Source organism: Cynoglossus semilaevis, chromosome 2 (genome assembly GCF_000523025.1).
Source record: "Cynoglossus semilaevis isolate Cse_v1.0 chromosome 2, Cse_v1.0, whole genome shotgun sequence".
NCBI classification, from domain to species: Eukaryota; Metazoa; Chordata; class Actinopteri; order Pleuronectiformes; family Cynoglossidae; genus Cynoglossus; species Cynoglossus semilaevis.
In genome coordinates this window covers 10,553,274-10,569,025 of record NC_024308.1, presented here as the reverse complement: position 1 = coordinate 10,569,025, position 15,752 = coordinate 10,553,274, and the positions used below count along the sequence as shown (strand labels likewise).

General features: G+C 42.9%; 3 protein-coding genes and 1 long non-coding RNA gene across 6 annotated transcripts; 3 read left to right on the top strand and 1 right to left on the bottom strand.

Moving 5' to 3' along the window:
* Positions 1 to 2,066: 2,066 nt before the first annotated feature.
* On the top strand, positions 2,067 to 5,193 carry LOC103398448 (uncharacterized). Of its 2 annotated transcripts, none has more exons than XR_003049164.1 (3): positions 2,067 to 3,021; positions 3,907 to 4,602; positions 4,736 to 5,051. It is a non-coding gene; the product is annotated as an uncharacterized LOC103398448 (long non-coding RNA). The 2 variants fall into 2 exon arrangements; XR_003049165.1 differs by lacking the exon at positions 2,067 to 3,021 and adding an exon at positions 5,087 to 5,193 and having other exon boundaries at positions 3,039 to 4,602; positions 4,736 to 4,842.
* Positions 5,194 to 5,201: 8 nt separating this feature from the next.
* Positions 5,202 to 6,734, bottom strand: LOC103398452 (growth arrest and DNA damage-inducible protein GADD45 beta). The gene is made up of 4 exons (XM_008337087.3): positions 6,576 to 6,734; positions 6,395 to 6,496; positions 5,871 to 6,093; positions 5,202 to 5,759 (listed from the first exon to the last, which is right to left on the bottom strand). Exons 1-4 carry the CDS (start codon positions 6,635 to 6,637, stop codon positions 5,655 to 5,657), a joined length of 492 nt encoding a protein of 163 aa, XP_008335309.1. The 5' UTR covers positions 6,638 to 6,734; the 3' UTR covers positions 5,202 to 5,654.
* Positions 6,735 to 8,889: 2,155 nt separating this feature from the next.
* Positions 8,890 to 13,125, top strand: LOC103398418 (survival of motor neuron protein-like). Of its 2 annotated transcripts, none has more exons than XM_017042252.2 (10): positions 8,890 to 9,186; positions 9,362 to 9,424; positions 9,702 to 9,824; positions 10,515 to 10,703; positions 10,933 to 11,124; positions 11,264 to 11,368; positions 11,871 to 12,011; positions 12,090 to 12,224; positions 12,483 to 12,519; positions 12,690 to 12,900. In XM_017042252.2, exons 1-9 carry the CDS (start codon positions 9,145 to 9,147, stop codon positions 12,516 to 12,518), a joined length of 1,026 nt encoding a protein of 341 aa, XP_016897741.1. In that variant the 5' UTR covers positions 8,890 to 9,144; the 3' UTR covers position 12,519; positions 12,690 to 12,900. The 2 variants fall into 2 exon arrangements, with proteins under 2 accessions (XP_016897741.1, XP_008335252.1); XM_008337030.3 differs by lacking the exon at positions 12,690 to 12,900 and adding an exon at positions 12,908 to 13,125 and having other exon boundaries at positions 8,891 to 9,186.
* Positions 13,126 to 13,926: 801 nt separating this feature from the next.
* On the top strand, positions 13,927 to 14,913 carry LOC103398437 (cocaine- and amphetamine-regulated transcript protein-like). Its single transcript, XM_008337060.3, has 3 exons — positions 13,927 to 14,079; positions 14,194 to 14,277; positions 14,537 to 14,913. Exons 1-3 carry the CDS (start codon positions 13,963 to 13,965, stop codon positions 14,642 to 14,644), a joined length of 309 nt encoding a protein of 102 aa, XP_008335282.1. The 5' UTR covers positions 13,927 to 13,962; the 3' UTR covers positions 14,645 to 14,913.
* Positions 14,914 to 15,752: the final 839 nt, after the last annotated feature.

Here is a 15,752-nt window from a genome sequence, read left to right as displayed (position 1 = left end):
TCACATGGGTGATGGTTAAATCGCTCTCTTCTTCTTCTCCACTCAGCTGCTCTCTGATTGGTCCACAGACAGCCAATCAACTGACTCCGGCTGGTGGTGCGTTCCATCTGGTGACTGGTCCCAGTGACTGCCGGGAAGAGTCGTGAGCTGCAGCATCACCGCCTCTGTTTCCTGGAACAGGGAGTTGATCCTGCAGAGGGAAGAGACACTGACAGTGAGTGGAGGAGATGACCGACAGGGGGCAGTGTGACATCAGGGACCAGCTTATCTACAGACGCTACTCTGCTATGGAGGAGAAAACAGACATGAGTCATATGTAACAGACAGACGGAAGACAGGCGTGACTGTACGTCCAACTGAATACACACACACCTTCTCTTGACTTTCATGCACCAACATCCAGAGGTCAGAGGTCAGGTTCAGTATTTCATAGATTTGAGTATTTCTTCTGTTCTTTTGCCTTTCTGTCTTCTCTGTCTGTCTGTCCCTCCAGCCTGGATGTGGACATTGACAGCTTCCTCTCTCATGTCCAATGATTGATGATGATTTTTTATTTTTCCTTTTTTTTTTTTACATTGGGATAAATGTGTTTTTGACTTGAAAATATAAAACTGGCTTGATCTGAAAACCTGCTCTGGTGTCAGTCAGGGCACAGGTCATGTGACTGCGTCATTATTGATGTTCCTATTAATCAATTGATCCTAATTGTTTTAGCAGTTGACCCTGAACTCACTGTTCTTGCATGTTCTTGTCCTTCCTTCTAAATTCCTGTCTCCTTCTCCGTCTGACCTTGTCCTTCTAAACCACTCTTACCTGCTCTGAGAAAAAAAATCCTCATAACTTATAACATAACTCATTGATTTAGCTCATTGTCTGAACTAAACTCACTGATCATCTCAGTGGACTTTGGTGTGAACTAAAATCACTAATTTTGTCAGGTGACTTTGGTGTGAACTAAAATCACTGATTTTCTCTATGAGCTTTGGTGTGGGGAGCTGCAGTGGTGGGTTTCAGGTTATGACTGTCAGATGAGGTTAGTTAAACCTGTATGTTTTGACCTGGCCTGTGGTTAGACCAATTCAGTGCTGAGGACAGAACATGGCCCAGTTCTCAGTGTTCTAGGTCCTGTGTCCTCCTCCTCCTTGTCAGCAGTTTGTTCTTTAGATAATGACATGATGATTGTTGTTGTTTCTGCTGCCAGCTCCTGTCTTACTGTAGGAGGCGGAGTCTACAGGCCGTGTCCACTGTCCCTGTCTGACTGTGACTGTGGTGGATCAGCAGGTTGTGACAGGTGGTGACTGTGGAACCATCACTGGTCATCCAGACAGAACCTTTGTTCTCACAGATAAACTTCAGAACAGGGCTTGAAGAACTTCAACATCCAAGTCTGTCTTTACGTCTGTGACAGTGTTGTTGCCTGAGGCGGAACATTCCAGTCATTCTAATGAAGGAAGTAGATCACTGTGTCTGTGTGTATGTGTTAGGGTGTGTGTGTGTGGAACAGGACTAACAGGAGCAGTTTGACCTGAAAACAGAGGAGTTTGTGGCTCTGCTGTCAGCACTCAGTTGTTTACTCAATCGTTCACTCAGCTCTTCACGCAGCCGGTCACTCACTCGTTCACTCAGCTCTTTACGCAGCCGTTCACTCAGTCGTTCACTCAGCCGTTCACTCAGCCGTTCACCCATATATATAGTGTAGATATACGTGTGGCAGTGTGAATGCTTGGATTGATGTCAGATCAAAGTCAGGATCAAAGTATCCATGGTTTCATTAATCTCCAGTTTGAACTAAGCCAGATTCAGGTTAGCTTTAATAATTAGCATTTAGCGGTGATGATGTCACAGGTGCTGCAGACAAACATCTGCATTTTTGTCAACAATCCTCGTCTGGACTGAGAACTGAGCCAGGAACATGTTCTAGGTCAGAGAGAAAGAAGAAGATGAACCAGGTCACAGCTACAAGCTCCACCCACAATCTGAGCTGGAACTCTCTGACAACTTCCCTGTTCTCCATGAGAGGAGGAGTGAGGGTGTTGGTCTTTAGAACCCCCCCCCCCCCGCCCCCATATCACAGGGAGAAAACCAGTGACACAAACATATGTATGTAGTCGTGTTTGTATGTGTGTGTGAGTGGGCAGTCACAAAACCAAAAGAACTCCATTAGTGACCATATAAGGGCAGAGCCGAGGAGCAGGAAGTGGGGATTTCTCTGCAGGAGAGTCATGTGACTTACAGTCACTGTACACTGCAGACACACACACCTCTCACGTGTGTGTGTGAATCAAAGCTTCCTGTAAACCAGCTGTTGAACCAACTTCACCGAGAAGGAAGAAAAAAAGCATTGTTTCAATACTTTTTATTTCCTTCAAATTCTCTGATGTCATTGACACATCAACCACTCACCTCCTCCTCCTCCTCTACCTCTTCCTCCTTCTCCTCTAGTCCTCCACCTCCTTCTCTTCTTCTATTTCCCCTTCCCCTCCTCCTCCTTCCAGTAGTAGCAGTACTCCTATCAGCATCAGTGTTCTTCTCATGATGACAACATCAGGTGTTGCAGTGGTGATGTCATCAGGTGGTGCGCTGATGACATCACCATTGTATTCTTGTGTGTTGTGTGTAGAGCTTGTTGTCATCTATCTATCTATGGGTTCTGGTCCAAATGTAAACCCAGACCTCAGACCAGATCTTCATGCATATCCTGGACCAGTTCTTATCTCACAGACTGATCCGGACCCTATACATACAAAAACCACTAAATCAGATTCTACGGTCATGACCTTGACTCCTGACTCCACCCCCTTTTTCCCAGCCTCCTAATCGCTAACCTCTGACAACTCTGTGTGGTCAGCATGAAGGTTAGAGATCTCACCTTTGACCTGTGAGAATCTGACAGTCAGAGGTGACAGCTTCTCACACTCAGAGGTGTCACATGGTCACAGCTGCTGCCCATCAGTCAGCTGACCAACGGCTGACCCCGGACACCTGACCAATCATCTGATCAGGGACTGATAACCACTGAGGGTGAGTGTGTGGCCAAGCTTTGTGTTTTAGTAGCAGTGCATTCTGGGAGCTGCTCCGGTGCAGCCCAGGGTAATGTGATTGACAGATGCTCAGTGTTGCTATGCTAACTTTTAGCTCTTTCTCCATCCACTGTGACTTTCAGTGTGTTGTTCTAAGTTGGCGTGGATACTTTTAGCTCTTCCTGTTCTAACTGTTAGCTAACTTCCTTCATATTTGTTTGTCAATAGTTCTATTTTGTACAAGTTGAACATTTAGTTGTCGGAACTGCTGTGTTCCTCCTTCAGAACTTTTTCACTTGATGATGATCTTAGAGGCTTACGTTTAGCTATTTTAGCCAGTTTACATAATTTTTACATAATTTTTGAGCGGTTTACTAATGCTAAGCTTTAGTTGCTTTACATTTAGCAGTGATGATGTCACATTATTACATTCCCTGAAATTGTGTTTTTCCCTGCACAGCAGGTTTAAGTGTGTGTGTGAGGTGTTTACACTCAGCATAGGTCAGAGGTTAGAGGTGTAAACCTACTGATGCAGCGTGAGAAGATCCTCACTCTTGGTGTGTGTGTGTGTGTGTGTGTCAGTTCTCACACTGTCCTCCTGCAGCTTCACACCTCATTCTCCCACACCAAACCTCATAGAGAAAGTCAGTGATTTTAGCAGCTGCAGGTCCACTGCTGCCTCCTGTGGTCAGTCTGTGTCACTGAGGTCAATCTCATTAGAACTCAGTGATGGATCAACAGCTGCTGAGTCTAAAATCTTTGGTTTTGTCTATGAGGTTTGTCTGTGTGTGTGGCTGGGAGGGTTGGGGGGGGCACACTCCTGTACATGTACTGAGGTCATTTATGTTTTTTTATTATAAACATAATTATTTTGGTTGTATTTTAGGTTTAGCTTCTGATGAGGGTCCTGAACCAGACCTGGTGTCCAGGGTCTAGTAGAGACAGAGTCTCAGTTTGTCCTCAGTCTCAAACTGTCAGTGTGTGTATGGACCTGGGCCTGAGCTCAGTGGTGAGCAGACCAGTCCTCTCTCTGTCGTCTGTCCACACTACATTCACACTGAGACATTCATGTCTAATGTTCTGATGTTTTTTTGTTTGTTGACATATTACTCACAGTGACATCAGCTGTCTCTCTCTCTCTCTCTCTTTCTTTCTCTCTCCCCCATCCCTCCCTGCTCTGCTCTGATTGGTGTGCAAAGCCTGCTCTACTATTTGACTCATCCAATCAGTAGAGGGGTGGGGTGATATCATCATTGGCATTGACTCAATGGTCACATGACACGTCCATGACTCTCCCCCCCACACTCTCTCTCTCTATGTATTTCCCACAGAAGCTCAGGGATTCCAGTAAAAACATCTGTGACATCACACACAGCTGATCTGCTGCAGATGATGTCATACTAGAACAATGACATCATCAGTGCAGCTGCTGTTTTTCTAAGTATGGAGAGAAACAGTGAGAAACAAAGCCAGGGGTGGCTGTTGGCTTTCATGTGACCAGTCTGACCCACAGCATGACTGGTCTCATGACCCTGGCAGCAGACTCTAGTGTGTGGGACTTCCCTGGGTCTGCTGACCTCAGGTTTGTTGATCTGGTTTTATCTCAGTGAATATTTTATGATGATTTAATTCTTTGTATTTTTGATGGAATCAAATTGTTTTCATGACATAGATTTTTATCTGAGTTTCTGTTTCATTTCTACATGTTCTGGAAGAGGAAGAAGAAGAAGAGGAGGAGGAGGAGCATATAAACACACTGAGAATTCCTGCTTATTATAAGATGTGACATCACAGGAAGACGCTGGAGGCTGTTTGTTCACAGGTGTGTGTTCTCTGATGATTCAAAACACACACACAGATCAGCCCCACCTAAATGCTGTTTTTTTAACACTGCTAGCTGCTACAGAATCCGGCTGCTTCTGGCCATTTTTAGTTAGCATTTGCTTCATTAACGTCACTAACCATTCATCTTACTTTGGCTAACATTTGTCTTCTGCTAGGGGCTAACTCTTACCAATATCTAAGCTAAATTAAGTCGATTTTAACTATTTTTTCTTGCACTTTAGCTCATCTGCTAACCCCCACTGTCCAACACTAAAGTCCATAGAGACACAGGAGCTGCTGGTTTACTGCTGGTCAAAGGTGATGCAGATGTTCTGAACACGGACCAATCAGATTCAGTTGATTCTTCAAACATTTATTGATGAGTAAAACATGGATGATCTGAACAGATTAAATCAGAATTAATCGACATGTCAACAACAACATCAGGTTCAGTTCAGGCTGACGCCTGCTAATGTCATGTGACCTCCTGGTCAATAGTCTCTGCAGTTCCAAAGACCCCAAACCACAGTCTGATCCACCTTCAGAACCCATGCACCAGGACCAGTACCACCACAGCGCCCAGTGGGGGGATGAGGGTGGCACTCCAGCTCATCCTCCACTAATCAGGTAGCCGAAAAGGTCTCCGCACCGTCTCCCTGCCGGAGGTCAGTTCTGTTTGTACCTTGTGCTCCGTCTTCACCTCAGGACGACAGTTTGGACAGTAGTCGCTCATCGTCGCTGCTCAGTGACAGCTTCACTAAACACAAAAGCCGGTCCTTGGGACCTGACTCATTCTGGTCCAGGTCCAGGTCAGCGATCCTGCAGCTGTAGAAATGGTACCCACTGGTTCCTGTAGCGACTCTCCTCACAGAAGCTGCTGATATCCTGAAGAGAAGAGCACTGCAATGGCGGGTTCTGCACAGAGAGGAGAGCAGAAGAGTTAGTTAGTTCGTTCTGGTGTCAGACGGACTGATGCCATGATGGCCCTCAAATGTTCTACTCAGAGGAATAGTCGGAAGTTCGTACCGTGACCAGGATGCAGTGCAGGTCTCGAGGCTCGTTGCCGTTGCTGTCTTCTCTGTCCTCCCGCAGAACCTTAGCCAGTCGCCGGGCGCCGGACACTCGCAGGATGTCGATGTCGTTGTCACAGCAGAATGCCTGCAGTAGTGTGAAGTGAATCTGCAGAGCGATGTCACCTTCGTCCTCCTCGTCTGTAGCCAGGACGCACAGAACCACGCTGTCTGGGTCACTGTGAAGAGAGAGGGTGGGGAGTCAGTAAATAGGCTCCTGAAAATACTTTGTGTCGCCAACATCGTAAAAGGATGACAAAGTACAAATGTAAACATTAAAATATAATAAATATGAACGAAGCTAAACTAACTTAGTTAGCACCGAGCTATACATCAGTTATAACGTCGTCATGACACAAAAACGACATAAAGCAGATTTAACTGAGAAGTGTGAACAGATTCTCAGGCTCGTAATAAAATCTCTAAAATAATGGATTAAACCGAGAAACGATTCCTGAATTTGTTCGAGTGAAAACTTACACAGTCATGAGTTTGGCGGACTCGTAGACTCCCACCGTCAGCCGGTCCTGGTTCTGAGCCGTGACAAGTAGGTCCTCCAGAGCCGAACCCACAGTCTTCATCCTGCACACAGACAGAAGTGAGTAAGACACACACAGAAACACTGCAGTCTGCAGGTCCAGGTTCTGAAACTATAACCTACTCAGTGATATTGTTGTTCCTCTTCATCATTTCTTCCAGCGTCATCCTGAAATAATCCAGCATATAATCCACAACAGAGTCGATCAAGATCGGACCAGTTTAGACCAGGGTCGTGATTTTGTAGTCCTGCTTGGATCTGTCTCCGATCTGGTCTCGCAGTCCGTGTTTTATGCGGCTCTCAGAGGGGCGCGGTCAAGCTCTCTGATTGGTCTACACTCCTCCACGGCTCCTCATTTACACTCACCACTGATTGGCTGAGACATCAGCAGACTGGTGTGAAACCACGTGGGACACTAAGTTTCGGAGAATCCCTCGGTCTGAGTGAAACCGCACACACAAACACAGACAAGGTTTGTGACGTCATGGACAGACCACGTACAGTTGGGCTCTAAATATAGACTCTGTGGTTCTGGTTCTGGTTCTAGCGTGATGACATTCACATGACAGACATGATTGTTACACCACACTATCAGGGTCCTGTTGATGACGTCATAATCACCTCCTGTCATCTTCATCAGGATGTGGGCCACAGTTTGGGCACCTGATGTGTACAGCCCATTACAGATCTGGGAGTCTTAAATGTCGGCCGAGAGCTGTTCAATCAGACCCACTTTGTCAAGTGGCCAAATGTTTCATCCCACACAGTAGACTCCAGCTCCACAGTGGCCTACATTTTTAGGCCACATCTGGACCTAGACTGGTTTTCGGACCCTGGGTCAAAGTTAAAATGTCTGAAGGACAATGTGAGTCACAGGTATTGTAGTGTGTGTTTTTGGTGGAGGCTCTGTCTAGTTCTGTTCTGCCCCCTGTTGGACACTTGTTTGCTTCCACTTTTTTTTATTGATCTGAACTTCTGATCTACGTCAACAACTTCGTTCTGTTTGGTGTGTTTCGACTGCAGGATTTCTGGTCTCAGACGACCCCTAACGGTAGTAGTGAAACCCTGCAGCAGTGAGTTTCTGTAGAACATGTTATGGATAGTCCTGGTTTTGGTCCTGGTCCATATTAAGAATCGAAAAAGATTTTATACTTTATTTTATATTTTGTATTTACATAATGTATTCCCATATACAACAACGTCATTGTTTCTTATCGTTTATTATCTTGTTGAGTGAACAGCGAAGATTTTTTTGCTGCAAAAATCTAATAACGCCTCACTGTGCGACTTTTCTTGTTTTTTTACTTCTACTTTAGTTTTATTTATGTTACATGTTTCACTTTTAAGAACTCTTAGCTACAGATCTATTTCATCACTGATAACCATAAACAATCAATTTAATTTGATTTGATTTAAACCCAGGTTAATTTTAATCTTAATAATATAATATTATAATAGAATATATAATATATATAATTTATTATAGTCTTTATTGTCATTGTAACACGGGGATACAACACATAAACATTTTACAGGTTGTATAATCTTTCGAAACATTACAAGTATATGAAAATATATTTTAACTGTCCACAGTTGGTATAATATGAAGTTATTAAACTGAACTAATGGTGCGTTGCAATTTCTAATGAAATGTAAACAAAACTCTAAAAAGTCAAGATTACTTTAAAGTAGATTTAAAAAGAAGTCCTGCTCTGCCCTCTGCTGGTCATACTAATCTTCGGCATGGATTTTCAATTATTTATTTATTTAACGACCTTTAACAACAACTGACAGTTGTGCTTTTTCATTCTATTTGTGGTTTTAAAGGTCATGTGATCAAGATATAAGGCGTGACTCTGCACCCAACTGATCCATAGCATCAATAAGGTGATTAATTGCATTGGTTCAAGTGCTAATCACATGACCAGACCGACCACTCAACACTGATCACATGATCATTAGTTTAACGACAAAGAAACTGAAAAAGTAAAATATATGAAAAGAAACGTAAAAAATCCTGTACGGAATAAAAGAAAGACATTTTAAAAAAAGATAGTATAAAAAGATCTAAACTTCAAGCAACAATTAAACATAATTAATATATAATATATATTCTAACAAACATTTATCTTTGACAAATTAAAACTGGAACAAAATTTTAAATTAACTAAATTAAGTCTACAAATAAAAGATTCGAATGCTTTTCGAAGAAACAGAAACTTTTCCTTCGTATTTTTACTTTCATGTTCAGCTCATTTTTATTAAAATGTTAATGTCAATATTGAGTATCACTCATTTCATGTGTAAATGTTTGAGGCTTTGACTGAACACACGAGTTCTTACGGACGAGGATTTTCAGTTTTCATTCCGTTTTATGAATGTATTTGTGTTCCACCTGGACTTTTAATTTGAATACAACGTATTTATGTTTTCAATTTGATGATATCTGATATTTCTTCAGGTTAACTGGAGAACTTTATTTTACAGAATCGATGTACTGATATTACTCTACCAAGAGTCGAGTTAGGAAAACCGGTTTGTAATTCTCAACAATAAATTAATAATCTTTACGGAAATTACGTGTTCTATACTTTTACTGTGAAAGGTCAGAACAGAACTGATTAGGTCAAAGTTAACTTGATGCAGGTGTTAAAGGAGGCGGTTAAATGAAAAGAAAGAAAGAAAGAAAGAAATGACGGAACTAACTGCCACAGAAAAGTGTTCCGCTGGACCGGTACCGTCTTAATTTCACAATGTGTATTCTTTTTGTTATCGCAGTCAGAATAAATGATATAGTCACAAAGTTCTGACAGATAATTAAAGTTAAACCAGTGAACTAAGCCTTAATTAGTTTTAATTAGTGTGGGAATGAGCGGCTAACAGCTAACGCTATCCGTTTATGTCCACAGGTGGTTTTCAAAAACCAAACGTCCGTCCTGGAAACCTTTGAAAACACATTTAAAATATCACAGGTGAGTCTTGAGTTTAAACATACCACATTTAGTTCTAATGTGTTAACTGTTAAAAGTATTAGTGATTATGTAATAAATATTTTAATTAATACAGAAAGCGAACAAATCTTTAAACCTCAAAAATAAACCGAGTCAACAGTTGCTGTGGTGCGTGAACATAAAATGAAATACTAAATATGTGGTTTAACTGAAGTCACATAGAGAAAACAAACAAATGAACGGAGGTTTTTGAAGAGTTCTCAGTGATTACGGATGTCATTTCTCTGTGTTTCTGCAGGAAGACACTTCAGGACGTTCCACCACACAGGAGACAGAAGACAGTCAGAAGTCAGAGCTGAAGGACGTTGATGAACAGACGCTCTGTCCACCTTCAGCTGAGACCTTCACCTCACAGTATCAGGTACCGACCTCAGCTGGAGGTCTGAGAGCAACATGTGATCCTGGAGTTTCCAGGAGAATCCAGTGACCTGTGACCAAATCCACTGATTCTTTCTCTGTCAGAACTGTGTAAAATCCCATCACCAACTGAAATTGTTCTCTTCAATAACAGAAGAGAAAAACGTCACATTTTTTTCTAGAAACACTGAATATCACCATTGATCTGCTCTGATTAAAAGTCAAACAGGGCTGGTCTGATTGACCCAGTTAACTGTCAATATATGAAACAACAGAAAAAGAGAAAAAATAGAAACTGGAAAGAGTTCCTTTCTTTACAGGAACACTGGAAAACACTGTTGGTGTCTGTGGAGTTCCCACATTCTGTTTCACCGCCCGAATGTCTATTAGGTTACGTAGAGACCTGACATCTGGGTTTAATAGTGGGTCACAACCAAAGTTTTTAGACGCATACTGGCACCTGTACTGGAGTGGGTAGTGTCATGGTATGAGAGAACTCAGCCAACTCCTTACTCCTTGATGAACGATTCATTTTTATTACAATTGGTGAGGATTGTCACAGACTTGTATGGATTTTCTACTGATTCTCGATGCATTGTGACATCACTGATGAAGACATTTTCAATAAAAACAACGACCAATGAGAGTTGAACTCACAATTCACATTTAACCTCTTACTCCTCTTGTGTGCCAGTGGGAGGTGGGGTCTCCATGTCGAACTGTGTGGTCAGAGGACGGACAGGTGTATCCTGCCACTGTGGTGTGTCTGGATGGGGGGCACTGCAGAGTCCGTTTCACTGGGTACGGTAACGAAGAAGATGTCAAACTGAGCTCACTCCTTAGCCCTGAAGAGGCTCCGCCCATTCCAACCCCAACCTCCCAGGTAACTGTCTGCTACAAGAAAATGATTCCTTGTGTTTTGGCCAAAGGAGTTGCTGTTTCTCCATCTGCTGCTTCAGAAATAACAAGCACATTTGACATGTGAAGTTCTCCTCAAAATCATCACATGTTCTCCAGCTGACGAACGGCTGTTTTTGAATATTAGAAATTTAATTTGAAATAAAAATTTTGTTTTATTTGGTGAACTTGAACTGCTTTTTGGATGTTTCCAGGACTGGCGCCCTGGTTCTCGATGTCGGGCACTGTACACAGAGGATGGGCTGATCTATCCAGCTGTGGTGCTGTGGGTCAAAGGTCAGTGGTGTCGCGTTCGTTTCGACTACTACAACAACGAAGAGGAGCTGGATGTCAGCGGACTGCTGAGTCCAGATGAGCTGCAAGGGCCGAGCAGAGGCAGGAACAAGGTGAAGGTTTCATCCAATCAGAGAGCAGGAATCACCCACATGTTACCAGTTACTCCGTATTAGTAGACCTGATATCACATGGCTGTAGTGATTGTTGTACAGTTTCCTGAACAAGTCTTCGTTTTTAACCCGAACACAGGTGAGCAGGAGGAGAGGGAGGAGAGACGAGAGCCAGAGAGAAAAAGGGGGAGGGAGAGGAGAGAGGAGGCCATCGTGGATGGAAGATCAGCAGAGCTTATTCACAGTAAACATGTGGGTGCTCCTACTGGTCAACTGGTCAACTACTGCATCAGCAACATTGTTGTCTGAAGATAATTACTTTCACATTCATATATATATATATGAATGACATATATATATATGAATGACACTACAGCTCACTGCTGTAGTGTGTACTGCTGCATTGACATCACGCGATTGGCACAATGATCGTTTTATTTCGATTGTCTTGTTTTCATGATGGTGGAAAGTAAAAATTGTAATCGAAATCAATTTCAATTAATCGCCCAGTCCTTCCCTGAAGACCAGTAGGTGTCCAGGTACTGTTGGCACTGGTAACTTGGTGGAACTGTTTTTAAACAGCAGAGGAACTGATTTCTCTGACCATCGTTTAAAAGAAAACGGTTTTGTTCCACGACACTGATTGCTAGAATTGTAAAGTAGAACTTTGACCCCTGACAGTTTCTGAGCCTGTGCTGCCTGTGTATGTTCATTCACTGTTTGTTTTTTCTGTTACTTTACTGAAGGGTCAGGATAAAACCAAACAGAGTGCAGCAGGTAAAGATGCTGAAATGGACCTGAAAGAAAACCAGTCAAGACAGCAGCCGACCAATCAGAGCCCTACCCTCCTGCCTCTATTTCCTGTTCCTACCCAGCTGAGCCAAAGGGTAAAATAATAAGAGTGGATCAGTACCATGATCAGAACTGTTGGAAATCAGTTCTGATGAAGTTTCTGCTGTTTCCAGGAGTCCATCATCAGTCCTCCTCCTCCTCCTTCTGCTCCTTCCCTCTGGTCAGCTGACAGTAAAGAGTGTGGAGACTCCTCCTCCAGCATGTTGATGCTGTGGTACATGTGTGGTTTTCACACAGGAACCTACATGGTTAGTATGATGTCATCGCAGGGGTGCAGTTTAGACTGTGGTAATAGAACTAGATCTCTGTTCTGTCCATCACCATCAGCAGAACACATTTGTTGTTGGAGAGAATGATGATATTTTAGTTACTGGATAATTATATTTTAGTTCTTTGATCATTTTTATTTCAGTTACTAGATGATTATATTTCAGTTACTGGATGATTATAAGTTAGTTACTGGATGATTATAATTTAGTTATTGATCATTGTTTTTTATTTTTCAGACTGAGCAGAGACTGAAGTCTACAACTAAAGACTAAGGTAAGAACCTGAACACATCACATGACCTGTTTAAAGAAAACTCTAAAAAAATAGAGATTTTAGACTCAGCAGCTGTTGATCCACTGCTGCTCCATCAATTAGTTGTGATGTTTTAATGGGTTTCCTCTGTGACTTCACTGTTGAATTGACCTCCGTCACTCTGACCACAGGATGCAGCAGTGGACCAGCAGCTCCTGTACTCAGCTAAAGTAAAATCACTGATTTTCACTGATTTAGCAGCGTTTTGTAATGGTTTTCCAGTGTGTTGTTCATGTTCAGCTAACAGTGACAGACACTGGATTGGTGCTCTGTATCTGTTGGACGAACATCACACCACCTGACCTCCTGAGTGCCAACATCTACCAAAACATTTTCCTTCCTGCTTTAGAGCCAAGGAGAATTGTGAGACAAGATGCTGCCTGGACAGCTGTGCACCATTTTCTGTTGAATACTTAGTTTGATTTCTTCCTGAATGATGTCAGTGAAGTTAGGATGCAGCAGACGTTGTTTGTGTTTTAAGCACTTAGAATTTTTGTTCCCGTTTGAAGCTCTGCTGTTCTCAGCAATGACATGTAAAATATTTGGTTATTAAAGACATGAACCCAATCACGTTATATTGTGTCACCACCAGAGGGCGTCAGAGTAAAACTCATGAAAAGTCAGACCATCATCAGGGCTGTACCTATACACTTAATTAGTGGTACGACTTTGTTTTACTCAAACTGAGCTCCAGAAAACTGTGTAATCCCACCCCTCCTTAACTGCTTTGCGTGCGTGTGTATGTACTGTATGTGCGGGCGTGCTGTCCAGAGGGTTCACTGACCTCTTGACACTGACCAGGATATTGAAGCCTCATCTCTGTTTAGTTTGACGTACACGCTGAGACAGTCTGACCTGGTGACGTGTCACTTCCTGTCACTTCTGTTTGTCTCTGTGAATTGGTCCAGGTGTGAGGCTTTGACAGTGTGTGTGTAAATGTTGTGTTGCCTTTCTCAGAACACAAACAGAGAACCTACAGTCACCTAATGATGACATCATCAGTGCACACTGATCACAGTGCAGAATCCAGACCAAATATGGTCATCATAGATAAAATACTTCACCATGAAGTAAAGTGGGACAAAAATACCCTTTCTATCCAGACTCGGTCTATGAACGTGTTCCAAACATCAGGGGGTGCTGCTACTAAAGAGTTTACATTTAATTAAAACAAATTTTAAAGTCCAGCTTCCTGTCAGAGGAGCGGAGGTCTTTGTCCTCGCTGACCTCAGAGGTCGTTCGTCTCTTTGTCTCATTACTTCTGAATAAACAGCGTCACTGCGACGTCACAGACGCTCACATTTAAACCGCGCTCCCCGACTCCGTCAGACGCGCCGACCCACGGTCCATGTTCCACTTGTCCCCCGTCTGTCCTTCCTCATCTCGTCCCGGTCCTGCAGCGTGATGGTCAGCAGCAGAATGTTGCTCCTCAGCGCCTCCTGCTGGCTGCTGGTTGTTGTGGGCTGCTGTGAAGAACAAACGCATGAGGACATTTTCAAGACGCCAGAGGAGAAAGAACTGGTAAGACAATAGTTCTGTCACAGCTGCTGCTTATGTTCATTTCTTACCGTGTTCTGATTGGTTGAACCCTGAGGAGGACCAGAATGGTGACTTGACTGTCTTTGTCCTCCACAGATTGAAGCTCTGCAGGACGTTCTGGAGAAGTTAAAAAGCAAACAGCTGCCGAGCACAGAGAAGAAACAGAGCTGGCTTCCTTCAGTAAGAACTGGAACTTTTTGCTTTCAACACCTGCAAAGCTTCTGGGATTCATCCCAATAAATGTTGTTTGGGTGGGGTGAGTAGCCACCAGAAGGGTCCTGGTTTGATACCACCTAGGCCCCAAAGAGGACTGGTTGCCCCCCCCCCCAAACACTGTCTGATCAGGGACCAGTTGAAAAAATCCATATTACTGTATTTATGTTACAATTCTGAGGTCAGGGGTCTAATCTTCCTCTGTGTGTGTGTGTGTGTGTGTCAGTGTGATGCAGGGCAGCTGTGTGCTCTGCGTAAAGGCTCGAGGATTGGGAAACTGTGTGGATGTCCAACAGGGACCGTCTGCAACTTCACTGTCCTTAAATGTCTGTAGAGAAAAAAGAAGTGAAATAAAGACAGCTTTTCAGGAACTCCACCTGACGGTGTCTGACTGTCTGTCTGTCTGTCTGTCTGACTGTTTGACTGTCTCTCTCAGAACAGAAACGGGATTTTACAAACTGGTCACATCTATTTATTGACGTCATAATCAACTGCCAACACACACACAGCCGTCAGCATCAGGTAATTAAAGAAGTTTCATCTGTGGTTTATCTGAAGAAAACAAAAAAAAAAACATTCACAAATGTAGTAGTAGTTGTAGCAGACATACAGTTCCTCCTCAGAGAGGCTGAAGCTGCTGCTCTGATTTTCTCCATCAGGTTTCAGCTGCATCACAGCTCTGACCAATCACAAGGTTCCTCCTCTCCTGTCTCCTCTCTCCTCTGGTGTGGGCTCCATCTGTGGTGTTGACACCAGTTGAGCATGGTTTGGCCCAGTCCACAATCATTAAGGGTGTCAATGTTAAACTAAAGTAATCTAAGGCATAGTGTCCAATAAGTAGATCGCAAAGGGCTGGTAGATCATGAACAATTAAAAAAATAAAAATAAATATAACTGTGTAGTATTAGTAGATGTACTGTAAGAATTGAATCATATTGTGCCTCACAGCTACATGTTTTTAATCAGTGCTCGGACATTTATTTTATATTTGATTGTTCACTAACAGGACTTTGACTTGGTTCAAAGTGAGTGCTGATGAAAAGTGTTGATTTTTCAAACGCACCAAAACAAAAACCAGGACAAAAAGTTCAGAGTGAGGGGAGAGAATAGAAGTGATGTCGCTTTGTCTACAGTAATGATCGCCACCTGTCTTTCTGTAAAGGACGACCTGTTTGTTCTGGTTCAAAAAAATCTCAAAGTTTTACTTTTTCAAAAGCAATTGTTTAAAAAAAAGGCTTTAAAATACAGTTTTTGAAAATTCAGGGCCACTGGTTGGTGTGTTTCAGATCTAATAGTTACATCCTGTAGAGGGAGCTGTTCATTAGAAAGGAAACTACTGGTAGTTAATACCAAAAGCTAAGGAAATGTGGAAGAAAAACCCAGTGATTCACAGAGAAGTGTCTGACAACCTGATGCAGGACTTCAGGAACGCAACAGGAAGT